At 35.3% G+C, this 17,829-nt stretch overlaps 2 protein-coding genes across 2 annotated transcripts; one reads left to right on the forward strand and one right to left on the reverse strand.

Annotated features, from left to right (window-relative positions):
• The first annotated feature begins 6,733 nt into the window (after window positions 1-6,733).
• Window positions 6,734-8,164, forward strand: LOC122315528 (F-box protein At3g07870-like). The gene has a single exon (XM_043131477.1). It carries the CDS (start codon window positions 6,850-6,852, stop codon window positions 8,035-8,037), a length of 1,188 nt encoding a protein of 395 aa, XP_042987411.1. The 5' UTR covers window positions 6,734-6,849; the 3' UTR covers window positions 8,038-8,164.
• A 704-nt stretch (window positions 8,165-8,868) lies between these two features.
• Window positions 8,869-12,645, reverse strand: LOC122315529 (putative 4-hydroxy-4-methyl-2-oxoglutarate aldolase 2). The gene is made up of 2 exons (XM_043131478.1): window positions 12,469-12,645; window positions 8,869-9,579 (listed from the first exon to the last, which is right to left on the reverse strand). Exon 2 carries the CDS (start codon window positions 9,572-9,574, stop codon window positions 9,074-9,076), a length of 501 nt encoding a protein of 166 aa, XP_042987412.1. The 5' UTR covers window positions 9,575-9,579; window positions 12,469-12,645; the 3' UTR covers window positions 8,869-9,073.
• Between the last annotated feature and the right edge of the window lie 5,184 nt (window positions 12,646-17,829).

Here is a 17,829-nt window from a genome sequence, read left to right on the forward strand (position 1 = left end):
ATCTAGACGTTCCATTATAGGGGTAGGCGAACTACCAGCCCGTCCACTCACAGGTTCGGCCACATGAGGGACCCAACACAACTAATTTCAAGTACTCGACAGCAAGGGAGTGGGAGCGACCCTAGCCAGTTTGTGCCAGGAGCCAGGAAGGCAAGGGCCATTGGAATTCCTATCAAAATCTTCCGATAGGAATTGGCAGGATAACTGTTGGGGAGATTTTTTCCAAAAGTATCAGCCCAACCCAAGTGGATGCAGCATCTAGCCCAAAGCCAGGCTGGGACCCATTTGACTCAAGATAGCCTATCTGCGGGATTCCCAACCCCAGGAGAATAAGGGACAAGCTGACGAACCAGGTGGGCAGTGACCCAGAGAGCACCTAGTCCCCATTTACCATGGAAGGAGCAACATGCCACCTTGATGGGACTCCACGACCTGGCGTCCCCTCCCGGAGACCATGCCACATTAAATGGGTTATGGTAGGAGGCACTCCTAGGCTAGGGGGCAGGGCATGGGTCTCCAACCCCAAGGGCAGGTATAAAGACCACTGGACCTCGGAGTGACTTTGCATGTGCAAGTAACAAGGAAGGCCCGAGCCCTTAAGGAGTCCAACCCAAAGGCAGACAAAACACGAAGTTAACACAAATAATATTTTATTCAACTTTCAACGTTTATCTCATCTCATTTTATCTGTGTAACCAAACAAGACCTTATGTTCCTTATAGATTGTTATAAACATTGTTTGAAGTCTCAAACCCATTTTTGGGCCTTTGTTTTTGTATCTTATAGTTAATTGATGGTCCAATATCATATTTAGCCTATTGTTAGCTCAATCTTTCAGCCTGTTGTTAACTTTATTGTTGGGGAGATTTTTTCCTGGGCCTTAGGCCCAAGAGGACCTGCTCAAATAAGGCATCAGGGGGGTCCCCCACACACTAAAGGGACCGAAAAGCTAGGCTAGGCCAACATGGCCCCTTAGTGACACAACCAGGACCCACAATCCATGTTAGTCGGGCATGAGGATCCGGATTGGGAGATGGGACACTACATAGGGAGTGCAAGTAGCAACGCCAACAAAAGGAAGAATGAAGCATGTCAGATGGAGAGGACTAGACTCTAAAGCAACACCAGGGAATCGCACTACATTAAAAGCACTCACCAAAATATAACGTTGCATTAATTACTTCATCTAGAGGGTTACGCCACATTAAAGAATGCATGGGGGAAGGGACTCTAAGAGGAGACCCCTCAACCTAGGCCACAAGGTATGGCCGCTTGGCTCTCAGAGTAGGGTATAAAAGGACCCACAGCCATCAGGTAAAAGGTGGGGATTTCATTCATTACATAGAACTAGCTTGCTAAACCCTTGCTTTCCACTATTATCTGAAGATCATCGCTAAATTAAGCATTAGAGGCTTCCCCGACCACCATAAGGCCTCTTTTGGCTAACCTTTTTTCTGTGATTGCAGGCCCACAAGAGCAAAGATCTGAATGACTGATAGCCCGGCCCTTAGGTGTACAAAACACGCCCTTAGCCCATTATCTATTTGTTATCAGCCAATTCACTAAATTTGATGTTATTTATGCCAATCACTTCACCACTGCTACTTTCATCAACTCATCAATGATCAATCAATTAATATGAAAACTATACTCTAAATTCAAATTTTAAATTTCAAAATTCTCCAAATTGAGTTTGAGAAATGATGTTAGAAATAATATCAAATCAAAAATCTGAGTTGATTATGTTTTAATTTGATTTTCATAATTATCAAATCAAGTGATTTAATTGGTTAAAAAAGATCAAGTGATTTAATTCTCATAATTATCAAATCAAAAGATTTGATTTTCAAAATGATCAAAATATTTACCTTATCCTATCTTCATATAATTTTTCAATAATTAGAAACCTATGCTCTAATTCAAACACAATTAATTTTTTTTTTTATTGCTTTTGAACTAGTTGAAAAAAGCCAAGAGCGAGAAGCTCCTCCCTCTCTCTAAGGAAAAGCTAGCGCTGTCCAATGGGGAGGTGGGATCCCTCCTCCCTCCCCCCCTCCCCCCTCTCTCTTGTGTTCTGGTTTACTTTCTATTTTGCTAACTAGTTTATTTTCTGGTTTCCTGGTTTTTGGAATAAGATTGCTTGGTGAGGGTCTGTGGTGTTTCCGTGACTTATGCGCATAGCCCAAATCCCCGATGGCTCATTCCCCTCTCTCTTCTTTTTTCGATTATCATAAGAGTTGTTAAGTAGTTATGGCCATGCATGAGAAGTGGTCGGAGAAGTGAACGGAGAAAGAAAGGGAATGAGGTTCTTGGTCGGTTGCTCCCGGTCGGTTGTTTTATTTTTTTTAAATGCTCTAGTTTCAGAGCATAAAACAGAGTATATAAAATGCTCTTGTTGTAGATGCGACCAGCCTGCCCAGTACAAGGCAACCCCATGGTGGACATTACTGAAAAGTAAGACGATCTCAAAAGTGGAGGCATGCGGTGCTGGGTGGTATGGGACCTCGGCCTGGGGGGGGGAGGGGGGGGGGGGGTGGTGACCTGCATGAGGGATAGATGTAGAAATGGTTGACTTGTGGATGTGCAGAAGCCGGTGCTCTTGCCGAAGTGCAGCTCCAGTGAACGTCTGTGGAAGCTGGTGTCCGTGCGCTGGTGAACCTGTTTGAAGAGAGGGCGGCGGCAGCAAAGTTTTGTGATGAAACCCTAGCTCCTCTTGCAATCAGACTTGGGCTTAGTTGTTTAATGGGCTCATGTATTTAGACTGGGCCCATATGCTTTTGTTTTAGATTGGATCATGTATTTTGTTTTTTAGGTACTTGGTTTGTTTTACTTTATAAATAAAAAGAAATAGGCCATTGGACTTGAGGTCCATAGCAATGGAGTCTCACTCCTCTTTGGAGGAAGGTGGATGGCTGTCTCACTCCTTCTTTGAATGAAGGTGGGTGTTTGTACTTCTCCTCTTAGGGAGGGTGGAGCGTGATAGTATCTCTCTTTTCGGAAGAGATGTCGTTTTTCAATTCTGTTTTTTAACAGAACACTCTCTTAATTGATTGTTGTCAATTGAGAGTAGATAGAAATTAAGACAATGTCCGCCATAAAGAAATTTATGGGTGGGGAAGCTCCTCACAATTGAGCAATTTGGCTAGTAATCTAGATTTTCCTGTATTGATTAGTCACAATTGTAACTTCAGTTTTATTGGTTGGAATGAAGTCTATTTCAAAAAAAAAAAAAAAAAAATCAATCACAATTAAAAATGTAGCCTCAAAATTTCCTCTCTTCCTCCTTCCTCTTCTTTCTCTTATTATTTATATTTCTATTTATTTTAACTTTTGTGTGTTGGGAATATAATAAAGGATGAGAATGGTGCAACATGGGGATGACAAACGTAGTGACTCCGGATTACTTGGAATAGATTGCCGTTTCTCGTAGATTTTTGTCAATACGTTCCCAACTTTTGACAATATTTGGATTGGGAATACCTTCCCCACTTGGTACGTTAGTAGAAATTTTTTTTTTTTTTTTTTGGGTAAGGTTTAGTTTGGATCAAATACTTTCAACTTATCTCATCATTACAACTTTTTTAAATTCTTACACAAAATATAAAAAATAATTTAATTTTTTAAAATTTTAAAATAATAATAATATTATAAAAAAATATTTTATTCAATTTTTAATTTTCATCTAAAATCATGTCATTTCATCTTATTGTTTAGACTAGAGGTAAGTTTCAATAATTGTGATGTTTTGGAAGGTACGAATAGTATTCCTTTAAAGAAAAAAAGAAAACTTTCACATGACATTTCCTTCGAAGGCCATTCCCTTTACTCTATTGGTCCTTCGACAGGCCGGCATCAAGAAAATGATATCTCGACTTTAACCTTGGGCTAATACTGCCACCAATCCTTAGCTTTCATTGGGATGCAATTCCTTCCTTCTTTTTTTGAAGCTAAAAGTTAAAGAAACAATATAAAAATGAATACTTTTTTTAAGTCAAAAAACTAAGAGAAATTAAAAAAATAAAATAAATAATAAATAACTTTTATTTTTAAACTATATTAATTAATTTTTAAAAAATTAAATCTATATTGAAAAATATTATTTATTTTCCTGAATAATATTTTAACATTTTTAAATAAAAAAAATCATTTTATTTTTACTAAAGGTATTTTTAGTTTTTAAATGAGAAATGATATTTGCAGTCATGGTTGTGCAAGCGGCGTACAGTCATTTTGAAAAAAATAAATCAATATAGGACCCACATGAAAAAAAAAACTAACTTTTTAATCGTGGACTTTACTTTTTTTCAAAGCGATTGTGCAGCGTTTGCAATTCTACGACTGTATGTAGCATTACTATTTTTAAATAATTAGTATTAATTTGTCTTTTTAAGGGCAAAAGGGATACATTGCAATTTTTTTATAGTGTCGGGGTGAGAATTGCAAATTAAATGATAGTTTAAGGAGTTTCATATAGTTTCCTAACTTATTTTACAATGTATATGATATAATTATATATATGCTGTTATTTTATCATTTTCTTGTCTAATTTAAGGATAGTTATGTATTCCAAACGCCCCTTCTCCCCCGCTCTCATAATCTACCAAATCGTAAAGAAACATTTACACGAACTCTTTTGTTGGTTGATTTAACACAAGTTTCACTTGTGCTTTGAAAGGACTAACAATTATTATTATTATTATTATTATTATTATTATTATTATTATTATTATTATGTATTCATCATCCAACATTTTGAATGATTCTTTATTTACAGTCAATATTTATATATAAAAAAAATCTAGTTACCAGCACATATTCTACCACGTCCTTGAGTAAAACTCGAGGTGTTAAAGTATTAGTTACACATATTCTACCCTTTTCTTATTTAAAAATGATGGACATAAAATTATTTTTTACAATCATTTATAAAATTATGTTTTAAACGAGAGGTATTTTTATTAATAACTTACAAAAACAACATCACTTTACATAAGTATGCTCATTTTAAAATATAGTTGTAAGAAAATTATGCATGGATCATTGTTCTTTTTATTTATGTGTCTTATTCATTTTTTAAAAGTAAACCATCATCATTCATTCATTAAGAAATTTGCATTTATGATAGGATATATTATGGGATGTTCCATATCAAACTTGACGTCATAAACCAAAAAATATATTTGGAGCTTTACCAGTATGTTATTTCTTTTTGTGTTGGTCTGGTTTTTACTATTGTTGATACTTTTTACAAATAAATTTTTAAAAAATAACTCTTTGTCTAAATAAAGACTCAACATCATTTTTTACAGAAAGAGATGACTCAATCTCTATAAACAAAAGTCTGAGAAACAAACTATTTTCTTATTTTAGTTAACAATAAGGAAATTAAAAAAAAAAAGTAAGATTTATGCGAAAAAGAATGGATTGTGCTTTGGACCAACTCCTATAGAATTTGGAATCTGTGACGATGCATGAAGGCAACACACTTATCTTTTTCAGCTTCAAAAGTTAAATCTGAAAGATTTGGTGGTAACGAGTTTGATGATCTAGCATGTGTGACGAGAAGAGTTACCGGAAGGAGTAACACATGAGGATCGTGAGTAGATGTGGGCAGCACGGGAGGACCACCCACGATGATTTTTACAAAACCACAACTTTCCTTCTAACGATCTGCAGCTTGAGAATCTGCTTGTACTATGTGTTACTCAGAAGTTGATGGAAAGTTATAAATTTATTGTTTGACCTTGAATGAAATAAAATAAAATTAAGCAAAAGAACTACCTTTATAAATAAGATAGATGGATGGAGGAATGGGAGAAAAGAAAAGAAAAAGGAGGTGAATTTTTACCCTTGAATTTTTACTCGAGTTGTCTTAACTCTTATTTATTTTGAACTTAAAAGTCTCAACTACACGAGGGGAAGTAGGTGAGTAGAGTCGTTGAAGAGCTTGATGGTCGTATTACACCTTTGCCATTATTTAGATGTAAAACATTAATAAATTATAATTATTATTGAGAAATCTTTTTCATATTTATTTATTTTTATTTACAATTATATCTGCAAATGTAATATTTTTCAAAATCAATATTTATTTTTAACTGTTTAACTTATAAAACTACTTTTAAAACTTGCACATGTGCGTAGATAGACATAACAATATTAGGCCTGGTTTGATTATTTTAATGAGATAAAATAAGATAAAAATTGAAGGTTAATTCAAATATTATTATAATTTAATTTTTAATATTATATTTATTTTGAGATTTAAAAAAATTAAATTATTTTTATATTTTGTGTGAAAATTTTAAAAAAATTATAATAATTATATAAAATAAAATGAGATAATTTAAACTATGTAACCAAACCAAACCTTACTTTTTTATACTAGATTTTTAAATCCTCAATCATATTGATTGATGTGATATATTTTTAAGTGATTATCTAACTATTTAAATAAAAATTTATATGAAATGTGATGCATAAAATGATGCTCACGCTGATTTTTAATCACACATAATTTTAAAATGATTGTATAATAAATTAATTATTTAAATTAAAAGATTTGACATAAAATGACGTGACCAAAGAGGATAAAATTCAGAAAATAGATTATGGCTTTACATATATATTGGTGTAAGTGATTGCATTAATTATGTCATTATTGAAATAAAAGTAGGAAAACGAAAGAAACTCTTTTGGTATTTTGATATTAGAATATTCTAACCATGCGTAAATCATACAACTTTGCCATTAAAAAGTCATTGATTCTTGGCTGAGGACCTAGCGCCACGGGCAAGCCCTCAGACAAACACAAGGCTGTGTCTCCACGAGGAGATAGCACCCACCTCCATGGAAAGCAAGCACAGTAGCAGCAAAGCAAAGAATGTTGTTCTCGAAGACGAAGGTAACCAAAAAACCACGGACGGCGCCGGCGGCCGTGGCAGATGCTATTTTTCAGAATTGCCGTGGCATATCATGCTGGAAATCTTGCTCAAGCTCCACATCGAAGCAGTAATTCGATGCAGGTACGTATGTAAGGCATGGCGGGAACTATTTCTAGATCCTAGTTTTGCCAAGCTGCACTGTGCAAGCACACCCATGGGTGTTGTGCTTCAATCCAGCTTATTTCCCCATGGCAATTCCGGAGGGCTCTACTTGCTTGAGCCTCAAGAACAAGAGCCTTCTTCTATAATTGCCAAGTTCAATCAATTCCCATACCTTGAATCCACTCTTGTGAATTCATGCCATGGATTGATTTGCTCGTGTGATATTCTGATGGCCGATCCCATTTACATATCAAATCCCATCACGGGTGAGTACTTAATCCTGCCAAAAGGTGAAACAAAGCCTGATTTTGGTCAATTTGTATCTGGGTTTGGGTTCAGCCCCAAGACTAAGCAGTACAAAGTGGTTAAATATTCCGAGTCTTTAGAGATCTACACTCTAGGAAGTGGCACCACTTGGAGAAGAACTGAGCATGTTCCTCCCGCACGCCATCGGAGTTTGTTTGGGACTTTTGTGAATGGAGCTCTTCACTGGCTTGTTAAGCTTCCCAATGGTTCTGTTCTTATCCGTTCTTTTGATCTGGATGATGAGAAATTCCGAACAATCCCACTACCTCTATCTAGATGTTCTGATGCCAGCTTTAAAAGCTCAAACCTTGGGATATTAGGAGACTGTCTTTCTTTGAGCTCCATTGTTATGGACGCGTCTGGATGGGATATTGAAATTTGGGTGATGAAGGAATATGGCGTTAGGGAGTCTTGGATCAGAGAGCTTGTGATTAAATCTACAAGTCCATGGGAACAAGGGTGGAATCCTGAACACGTTCAAGTCATCAATGTCTTGAAAAACGGAGAAATTGTCATAAATTGTGCAGGCTGTCTGGTCATTTATAATATGGGACAAGAAAGCTTCAGGTTGTTGAAGCCTAATGGTATATTGTTGACACACGTTAACGCAATTGCTCATGCTTCAAGCTTTGTTTCTCTCAAAGATATTGCATTGGGAGATGGCTCAGAAGTGGGGGAGTTTTAGTTGGGTGGCATGTAATTCTGATTATTGGTTTCAACCAATGTGAATACATATATTTAATGCGATTTCTTGTGTAAATTGGGTTACATCATGTTCACTTGAAATTATATCAAAAGAGAATTTGAGCCAATGCTTTGTTTCAACAATCAACAATGAAGTCTAGAAATTGATTTGTATTCCAAGCTTTGACAATCCTCCTTTGTGGGGAGGAAAACCACACATTCCAATTTTCTAGATGAAACCCAATTTTCCACGAAAGCAATTCATGCAGTGATTCCTAAAAGCATGATACATAGTTAAGTCTTTGGTCCTTGGCAACCATTATTCTATAAAATTTATTCCGAAGACGTTTCAGCTTGACGGCTGAAACCCTTCGAAAGTTGGAAAGTATCTTCAATATTCCATGCTATTCTATGGATAAACGGGAGTTTTGAAATAGTCTTTCTTTTGTTCCTTTTTTTTTTTTTCCCTGATATTTTTTTTTTTTTTTTTTTGATATCCTTGGGCGTCCGGGCCAGCTTACACGCACCTCGACTAATCCCACGGGACCCTGAAGTTAACTGCTAGGTAAACCTCCAGTGGCCCTGAGGGAACTCGAACTAGTGACTATTGAGGAGTAAACCCAAGGCCTGACCAATTGAGCTACCCATCAGGGTTAAAGTTACAAAGCGGGATTAAAAAAAAAAAAGGATTTTTTCTCTGATATTTGAAGCAATGTCACCATCTTTGAGGTTTTCTCATTGTCTTTGTTTTCTCTTTTTTTTTACTCTGTCTTTGCTAACAATTGCATAGAACCTGATGATCGCAAATGAGATTTGAAGATGGTGAAGTTGATTTCAGACGGGCAAAGACATAAGCATACATTGACTAATGTTCATTGAACACCACACAGTCTAGGCAAAAGTCCAAAACTGAGCTCCAGAACAGCTTACAGTAAGAAGCAATACAACATAAATTTATTTTTATAGGTGAAGCAATAGAACAGAACTTAACCAACACAAATATCATCCTGCACATACTGTCTTTCAAGGAAATGCCTTTAGACAGATAACTCAGTTCGGGAAATCAAAATTCCATCGGTGTCAGCATAAAGCCATTCCCCATCAGAGATCCTAGTCCCAGAAATTGTGATTGGAACGTGCTTCTCTCCCATACCTTTCTTATTGGCTTTCATTGGATGAGAGGCTAGAGCCCTCACCCCAATGTCACAACCATTGATCTCATCAACATCTCTTATACAACCGTTCACAACTATTCCTGCCCATCCATTATTCTGGGCTTGTACCACAGGATTGCCCCCCAATATTGCACACCGCAAACTTCCACCACCATCTACCACAAGAACTCGACCATTACCCTTCTCCTCAAGAAATTCACGAACCAAAACATTGTCTTCAAACACCTTGAGGGTAACTATCGGTCCGGAGAAGACCTGGCGACGGCCATATATTTGAAAAATTGGCTGGAGTGCCCGAAGCTCACCACTTGAAATCAGCTGTGGGTTTGCATCACAAACTTCAGCAGTTGTAACCAGGGCCATCGATCCTGAACACATTCAGGTTAAGACCAGCATCATATATAGACAGATGGGTGTAGGAAATTTACCCTACAAAATTTCGGGAAAATAGGCTCGACAAAAAAAAAATCAGCAAATTAGTGATGATATTTTCAAATTCTTCATTAGGCTAGTTGGCAGGGAACATTTGGATCGAAGGAGATGATAGGAAAGAGGTTTACCCAGCATCCTGTTCAGGATGTTATTTTATGCTTCTAGGGAATAATACCACCTAAAACCCCTTATTTCAATTTCTTCAAATTGGGGAAATCAGAGAATGTCTAGTTCTAATGGGTTGTTCCCTATTTCCTTTTTATACCTTAAAAGTTATTAACAACATCTAAACTAACTTTTATCGTTTACCTCAATCTAGTTTCAAAAAAAAAAAAAAATTTAAAAAAGAAGCTCATAATAACATCTGCTTTTCCTTCAGCCAAACAACCAGGTGAAGGAAGGGGGTAATTCCGATTCTTGTCTCCCATACTATTATTTGTTTGAACATCCAAACAAACAGAAAGATAACTATTCCATCTCCTCTCCTCTCTTCTTTACTCTTCAACCAATGGCTGAACCATCCACCCTATTCTTGGAATGGGAGAAGGTGCTACCAACTCCCAACATAGATTTGAATACTAAAAATGCTCAATCACAGATAAATAATCCAAGCAAAGCAACCAAAGGTTCATATTCCTAAGAATTGAAATAAACTAAAAAGTCCCATTACAGTGGCTAGCATGGAAGAAACAAGGTATGTGTCAGGTATGTTTCGTTCCAAAAAGAAGGATTGGGAATATACCAGAACCGCACACACAAACATGCTACCCCAGGAAGCAAAAACACACTCTCCATAACCTCATACCACCCCTTTCAACTTACCACTACATACGTTATTTCACAATTTTGCCACTGGGCTATGCGACACTAAATAAAAGAAATGAAAACAAATCACTATTATCCATTCAATAACTCGCATGACCAAACTTTCTCAATTTTTTTCTTGCCTGATATCCATTCAGTGCCACCTGAAATTTCTAAAGAATGCATACATCCAAGAACAATGAAAATTGTTAATACAGTGCCAAGAAAGTTATATAACAAAAGGATAAATAATATAATTCCATATCATCCAAAAGGATTTTAATCAAACACTAAGGCTTGTCCTGGTAAAGATGATTGAATCAAAGCATGGGGGAGGATTAACTTTTAGGGATAATTGATTGAATACAGCAAAAGTGTGACTTGTATATATATATATATATATATTTGATATTAGTAGGTGTCCGGGCCAGCTTGCACGCACCTCGCCTAATCCCATGGGGCTCTAAAGTTAACGGCCAGGTAAACCTCCAGTGGCCCTGAGAGGACTAGAACTAGTGACCATTGAGGAGGAAACCCAAGATGTGACCAACTGAACTACCCCTCAGGGTTGTGTGACTTGTATTTAAGAAGACGTAGAAATCTACACTAAATTAGAAATATGAGCCTTATTTAAAGATTCTATCAAAAATGAAAATTCCTTGTTTTGAGAACATTAGGGATTTTGCCTAGCATCCGATCTACACTTAACTAAACCTTGGACTCGTCTATATCTTTTTGTCTGGTTCATAAGGCTATTTAACAAGTTCATATATTTGATAAAATAGACTGACAGAAGAATAAAACCAGATGCAGACTATCTTTGTTTGTAAAAGAGATGAGTGATCAGAAACGCAGGAGTGAAGGAGAAATCCGACCATGTCCAATTCATCACAATGATGGCAAAGCTTGAGGTACAGCTTACAGGGGCTGAAATTTTAAGGCAAGATGTGAACCATTCATTAACGAAAAAGCAAGCATTGTACTGGTACACCACAATTCCAGAAGCCAATCACATATAGTAGGGAAAAGGCTTCAGTCAATAACAAAGCAAAAAAGAAAAACATTCATTTAATCCAAAAAAGTCCTGATAACGATCACAGCACACATATAACCAATCTGAAAGCTTTCCTTAAACTGGTGAAGAAGATGAAGCATTCAACCAAGTAAGAAAATGCACAAAATACTTTCATGTCAAACTGAAGTTGATTTCTTTGATTTCTCTAGCCCATGATTAGTAGTAGGTCAAGCAAGGGAGTAAGATGGCATATTTAGATTTGAGATTCATATCTTCAGAACCACCGCATACACCAAACATTGAGAATAGCCACAAATCCCTGGCAGGCAGGCAAAATAAATTCACCGTTTATCATCACTTAATCCTAGCAGACATTTACGCATGATCTGTACATATAACATATGCTACTCTGGAATAATCCTTGTTAGAACAGCATAAATTCAAAACTAAAATGCGGTGAAGTATTGAGCATACAGAATTCGTCGCCATGTCACAGTGGCAGATGAAAAGACCGTAAAATTTCACCCAAATCTCTAGTTTGGATCCAGACCCCTCACTGCATTTTTATTGACTGACACAGGTTTACTTATGTTGGATAATAACTATGGTTAAAAGCTAGTCCCAAAACATAAGCGCATATAATGTTTAGTTTGATTCCTTTAACGTCAACAAGCTCAGAAAGTACGAAAACAATGCATAATTCAGCATTACGGGATTACGTACTGAACCAAATATCACAAAGCTCAGGAAGAGTGCTTCCTACATCAAGATTTTTGGACGAGTCTAAAGTTAGATCAGTAAGAATTGACGACGTAAGATCAGAGAAATAGATAAGAAGTTACAGTTTCAAAGGCTTGGGTTTGTCTACTCGATTTTCTCAGCAACCAAACAGACAGAAATGGAGAAAATTGAAAAGTTCAGATCCATAAAAGGAATAGATGGATAATAGCGGCAAGGTGAGGAAATCGAAAGAGATGAGAAACATCAAACAAGATCATGACTGTACCTCCGATTGAATCCGAACAACAGACCACGAAGCTCTGCGATTCAAGAATATGCAGAGTCTGCAGAACACATAAAAATTGCGATTCACAAGTGGGTTTTCCCACTCGCAAAATATATACGCGTAGACTTTCACAGTCTGACAGAGAATCAATTCTTATTTATTTTTTTTTTTTTTTCCTTAATTTTTGGACCGTGGAGAATGTTGAAGAACTAATTTTCAAAAAAAAAAAATATAGTGACAACGCGGAATCCCACTAACAGAGCCTGAAAAGCGAAGATCACTTCGTCGGAATTTCAATTAGAAAAAATCTGTTAATTATTCATTTACACGTCATCTTCTTATCATGTTATAATATAATATTAAATGATATTATCAGCAGCACCTTCCATCCCTTTTAGATTTTTCTATTGTAAAATTAAATTAAATTCAAAGTTTGATCTTCTTTCTTATCATATATAGAATAATGATTCAAAAATGAGTTTTACTTACAAGTTTAATGTATCACATATTACTAGTAGTGAAATTTATTATAATTATAAAAAAAATTAAAATACTAATATTTTTTTATTTATTGTAGAATCCACTTTAATAAAATGCGTAGAAAATATCAAAAATATCATATTATATTATATCTATTAATTAATTTCATTAAAGTATGATTTTTTGTACATTTTAAACTTGTTATAAATATTCCAATGGAAGAAACATTGAAAATATTCTTAAGAACAATGTGAAAAAGAAGATAATAGAAACGGTACCCTTACAAAATAATTTTAATCTAAGGACTGGTATAGTTACATAAAAATAAAATCATCTCATATCATCTCATATAATCATTATAATTTTTTTAAATTTTTATACAAGATATAATAAACAATTCAAAATTTTCAAATCTCAAAATAAAAGTAATATTAAAAAAATTATATTATAATAATATTTTATTCAATTTTCAACAAAATATTTAATCTTATTTTATCCGAACTGTGTAATTAAACGAGACCTAAAAATCATTATTAGGGATGTAAATTAATCGAATTTGAGTTAAGGCCCCATTTGGTTGTAAGACTCAGTTGATATCCACTCAATTCAGTCTAATTTTAAACTGAATCTAATATCCAAATACTCAACTCTTAAATTACTAAAATTATTTCAACTCAAAATCTCTTTACATATAAAACTTTTTTTCAACTTAATTCATTTTTATCTAAAAGTAATTTTAGATAATTTTAAATAAATGGATCTCAAATGTTAACTCTAGGTAAATGCTTTTTTAATTTTTCTAATCTTTTAGGTAAATGCTTTTGAGTGCGGGAGACAAGGACTTTTACATCACATTACACGACCTAGGCCGAAACAAAAGAAAGTCCAAACGATGTTGGACGGGCAAGTGGTGACTAGTGAGTGGGTGATGGGACACCACATGCCTCCCATAATAATTCCAAATAACTCATTGTTATCTTGAAAAGAAAAATATTATATTTATGAGAGTAGACTTTCGATATGTTATAATTCTTTTATTTAATAATTAAAGTAATATTTTTTTTAATGATGTTATGACTTTTTTTATATATATATTTAAGATGATTAAAAAGATATATAAAAAATAAAAATAAAAATATACTTATGGAGGCATTATTTCAAGACATTCAATCGATATTGTGGTGCCACTCTCTTGAAAATCAACTAATAAATTATCGTCTCTAAAAGTCCTCACTGCATCATACGACAGCCCTAAGATTGTCGTGTTTTTTATCAAATAATGTGACTAAAATTTCTAATGGATGGGTCTAATTCAATGCGGTATATACATTGCTCTTTCCTCGATTACATAAGAGTAGCTTGGAGCGGTTGCTGTAGGACAAAAACCAATGTTTGGAGCACCAACGCTTTCTCAACTAATGAAAAATAGCATTATTCTTACTAAGAAAATGCAAAGCATATTTTCGTTGGTTGAGAAAGTGTCATCTAGTTAACCTGCAACTTCTAGTCCCAAAGAAATTATAGATAGTGCTTGGACAAGGGCAAATCGATATCTATATACACTCATTGCTTCAAAAAGTGGTGTAAGAAACAACTCTACATAGTTTTATCCATCATAAAGGTCTAGGCATTAGTAGCAGTACATCAGGCTATTTGATTGAGGAAGTTACCTCTGCACTTATATTTGGATCACACGGTTATTGGCCATTTGATAACGCTTAGAAATGATTTCAACGTCAGAGGTAGCTGCTCTACATGAGTATAACTATGATAGCACCCTATACACTGGAAGCCAGACCGGAGGGGCCTAGACGGCAGGAAGCCATAGACGCTATCTCTAGTCGAATTTGAGTCATAGCATAAACCCTAGTTATACTTGAAAATTCAATGAATCTCAAGGAATTAAGCTAATACTAACAGTTTAATATGAATTTATAATCGAATTCGAATCCAAAATTTAGTACATTTGAAACCACATGAGAGTAACCCCATGACTCGAGTCACCGCCATAATGGAACTTGAGAAAAGCATTGTGAGCTGCAATAAAACTGAAACTCAACACTTGTAATATATTTTTTAGAAAAATGCTATTTATAAGCCAGTGTGTAAAGCACATTATCCATACTGTTGACATAGCAACACTTGATTTGCAAGAAAAATCTCTTATATATCAAGTCTTACCATCTCAACAGCATGGAGATTGTGATTCATACACCAACTTATAAGTAGAAGAACTCTAATTTTTATTGACAACTATGATGTATCATAGATGAATAATTATGTATATAGTCCCAAGTCAGGGACTGCATGCGCACGTCCAAAAATGAATCATTTCATCATAAATGAAATAATTCATTTCGAAATTCAAACCAACCATCGAAGTCTAAATTAACCCATCTCCCCTTCCCCCTCCCTACCAATTGAGGTTCAACCATCATATGCTCCTGATCTTCGCGCTTCGACCATCATATGCTACTGAGCTCCATTTGTCTCCTTGCTCTCAAGCCCTAACTTCATCCCCTTCCTACAAGCGCCTGAGACACCCATATCGAAATCTCCCAAATCTAAAATCCCTTTCTCTCAAGTTCATCCTCCCCTTCATCCTGAGCCCTACTTCATTCCTTTCATGTGAAAGTCCCCTTCCATCTGAGCCTTAAGCAAGTCTCCTTTGTGCTGAAAGTTTTTACATTGCTTTTACACTTTATTTTGTTTTTGCAATGCCATGCATGGGTTGGTTTTGCTTCTAAAACTTGAATATTTCTTTGTGTCCTTGATTGATAGCCGTAGCTGAGAGTTTTGCTCTTGGATTTTATACTCTTTTGTTTTTTTTTATACGATTTCTTCGTAATAATATTTAGTTTATATTTTTGGATGTTGATAGCCGTAGCTAAGAGTATATGTTGCTAATTTATAGCTTCTTATAAATATTTCAGAGCTAGATGTTGTTAATTTATTTCAAAACTATATGTTGCTATATGTAAGAGCTATATGCTTCCTATGAAGCTTTTATTCAAGTTAATCGTTCTGACAATACACATGATTTGCTCATACATAGGTACATAGCAATAGGATTGTTAATTTACAAATTGTTATTTTGCCCCTTGCGTTCTCAAATGTATTTTTTATTGATAGTCTCAATGCATTTGGAGGTTACTCTTGTGCATGCTAGTGAGACATTCTCAAAGAGAATACTGTATCCATTTCCTAACCCTCATTTGAAGCTACAGTGTGTAGGACATTAATTTCCTAACAACAACTCGGATGTTGGGTTCTTGATAGAATGAAACTTGTTTGTCTGGCTTTATCTTACAACATCTCAGATATTTGGTACTTGATGAGATGAAACTTTTTTGTCTGGCTTTATATTTGAGCTTATCAAAGTGTCTGCCTTTATTTTCTAAAAGAGTGTAGAGAAGCATATGATTTTTCACTTTCTATTCTTTCATTGTTATATTACCCCCTAGCCTATAAATTAATTCATATATTCTTGAGTAGATACTTGTACTATATGTTTACTTACCCAATTCATTGGTTGCCAGATGATCTTTATAAATCAACTAGGATAGTGTTCTAACAATATTAAAAAATAATATTCTAATAATATTTTATTCAATTTTTAATATTTATCTCAACTCATCTTATCTCAACTCACTATCCAAACAACATCTAAGTCTTTAAGTATGTAAGGTGATTGAGCTATAATATTGTGATTATTTTGCACTTAAATTCGAATCAATCACACTTTTCTTACTAGTAATTGAATGGATTATGCCTAGATAAATCAATTTTAACTCAATTGATAACAGCTTAATTTTATGATCTTAATCTCTAATTTATTATATAAAATTGAGAATATTAATTATTGTGCAAATATGTAAGTGAGCCACACAGAAATTTTCAAGACTTTACGGATGGACGCAATTCACGCCATGCCCTTATAGACTCACACACAAAAGTGTTGCAACTTCAACAACACGGAAATGGGCTTTTCGTATTGATGAAAAGTATTGATTTTGCTACACCAATGTGAAAGCATGCTTTAAAAGCATTAATGTGAAAGCATTAACTTTACACGGAAATAGACTTTTCAACGCCAGTGTGAAAGCATGCTTTGAAAGCATTAATGTGAAAGCATTAGTTTTGCCCATGCTAAAGCCTTCCTTTTCTCTCCTCAGCACTTTTAGCGTGCTTTTCACTCTGCAAATCCCAGCCAATCCGCTCGTAGCAGAAACAGGGAAGAAGACTTTTCAGTAGGGACATTTCTCGTAGCAGAAACAGGGAAGAAGACTTTTCAGTAGGGACATTTCACACTCATGCTCTTGACACACTTGCTCTTCAATTAGATGGGAGTGGACCGCAGACGACCTTGACTCTTCAACTTAAATGGGAACCTGCTTTCAATCTCACACTTTTGCACCACACGAAAATTAGAATCATTGTAGCTTGCCCTGCTCGATCCATGCTTGCATCAAAAGCAAATTACGGAAGTAAATCACGCCGCACCTCACGGAGCCTCAGTTCCTTTATGGTACAGCCCCTGCACTTTCAAAGTTTAAGGAAAGCACTCCACAATCCAACCAACCTTTCACTTCACGCATTTTACTCCACGCTATAGCAGAGCATATTTTTGCTTGTCCAGGACATACGATTACTAAAGATAGAAAAGCTCTCAGCACAGTTGCTGCTAGAGGGAATTCACGATTACACAGTAGGAAAAAAAAATCACGCTTGCTCCATTTCGGGGGCTCTTGGTCTGTGTGCATAGAAAGGAAACTTTTGTTACCTCAAAGATGGGAGAAAATAGAAGGAGATGGGAGAAAATCGGTCGGTTTTGGTTGGAGAGTTCACTAGGACTTCCGAAGACCCATTTTTCTTTTCTAT

Source organism: Carya illinoinensis, chromosome 7 (assembly GCF_018687715.1).
Source record: "Carya illinoinensis cultivar Pawnee chromosome 7, C.illinoinensisPawnee_v1, whole genome shotgun sequence".
Classification (NCBI taxonomy): domain Eukaryota; kingdom Viridiplantae; phylum Streptophyta; class Magnoliopsida; order Fagales; family Juglandaceae; genus Carya; species Carya illinoinensis.

What these genes read in the sequence shown, in the direction of transcription:
- LOC122315528 (XM_043131477.1), top strand. Translation starts at nt 6,850, where the DNA reads ATGGAAAGCAAGCACAGTAGCAGCAAAGCAAAGAATGTTGTTCTCGAA.
- LOC122315529 (XM_043131478.1), bottom strand. Translation starts at nt 9,574, where the DNA reads ATGGCCCTGGTTACAACTGCTGAAGTTTGTGATGCAAACCCACAGCTG.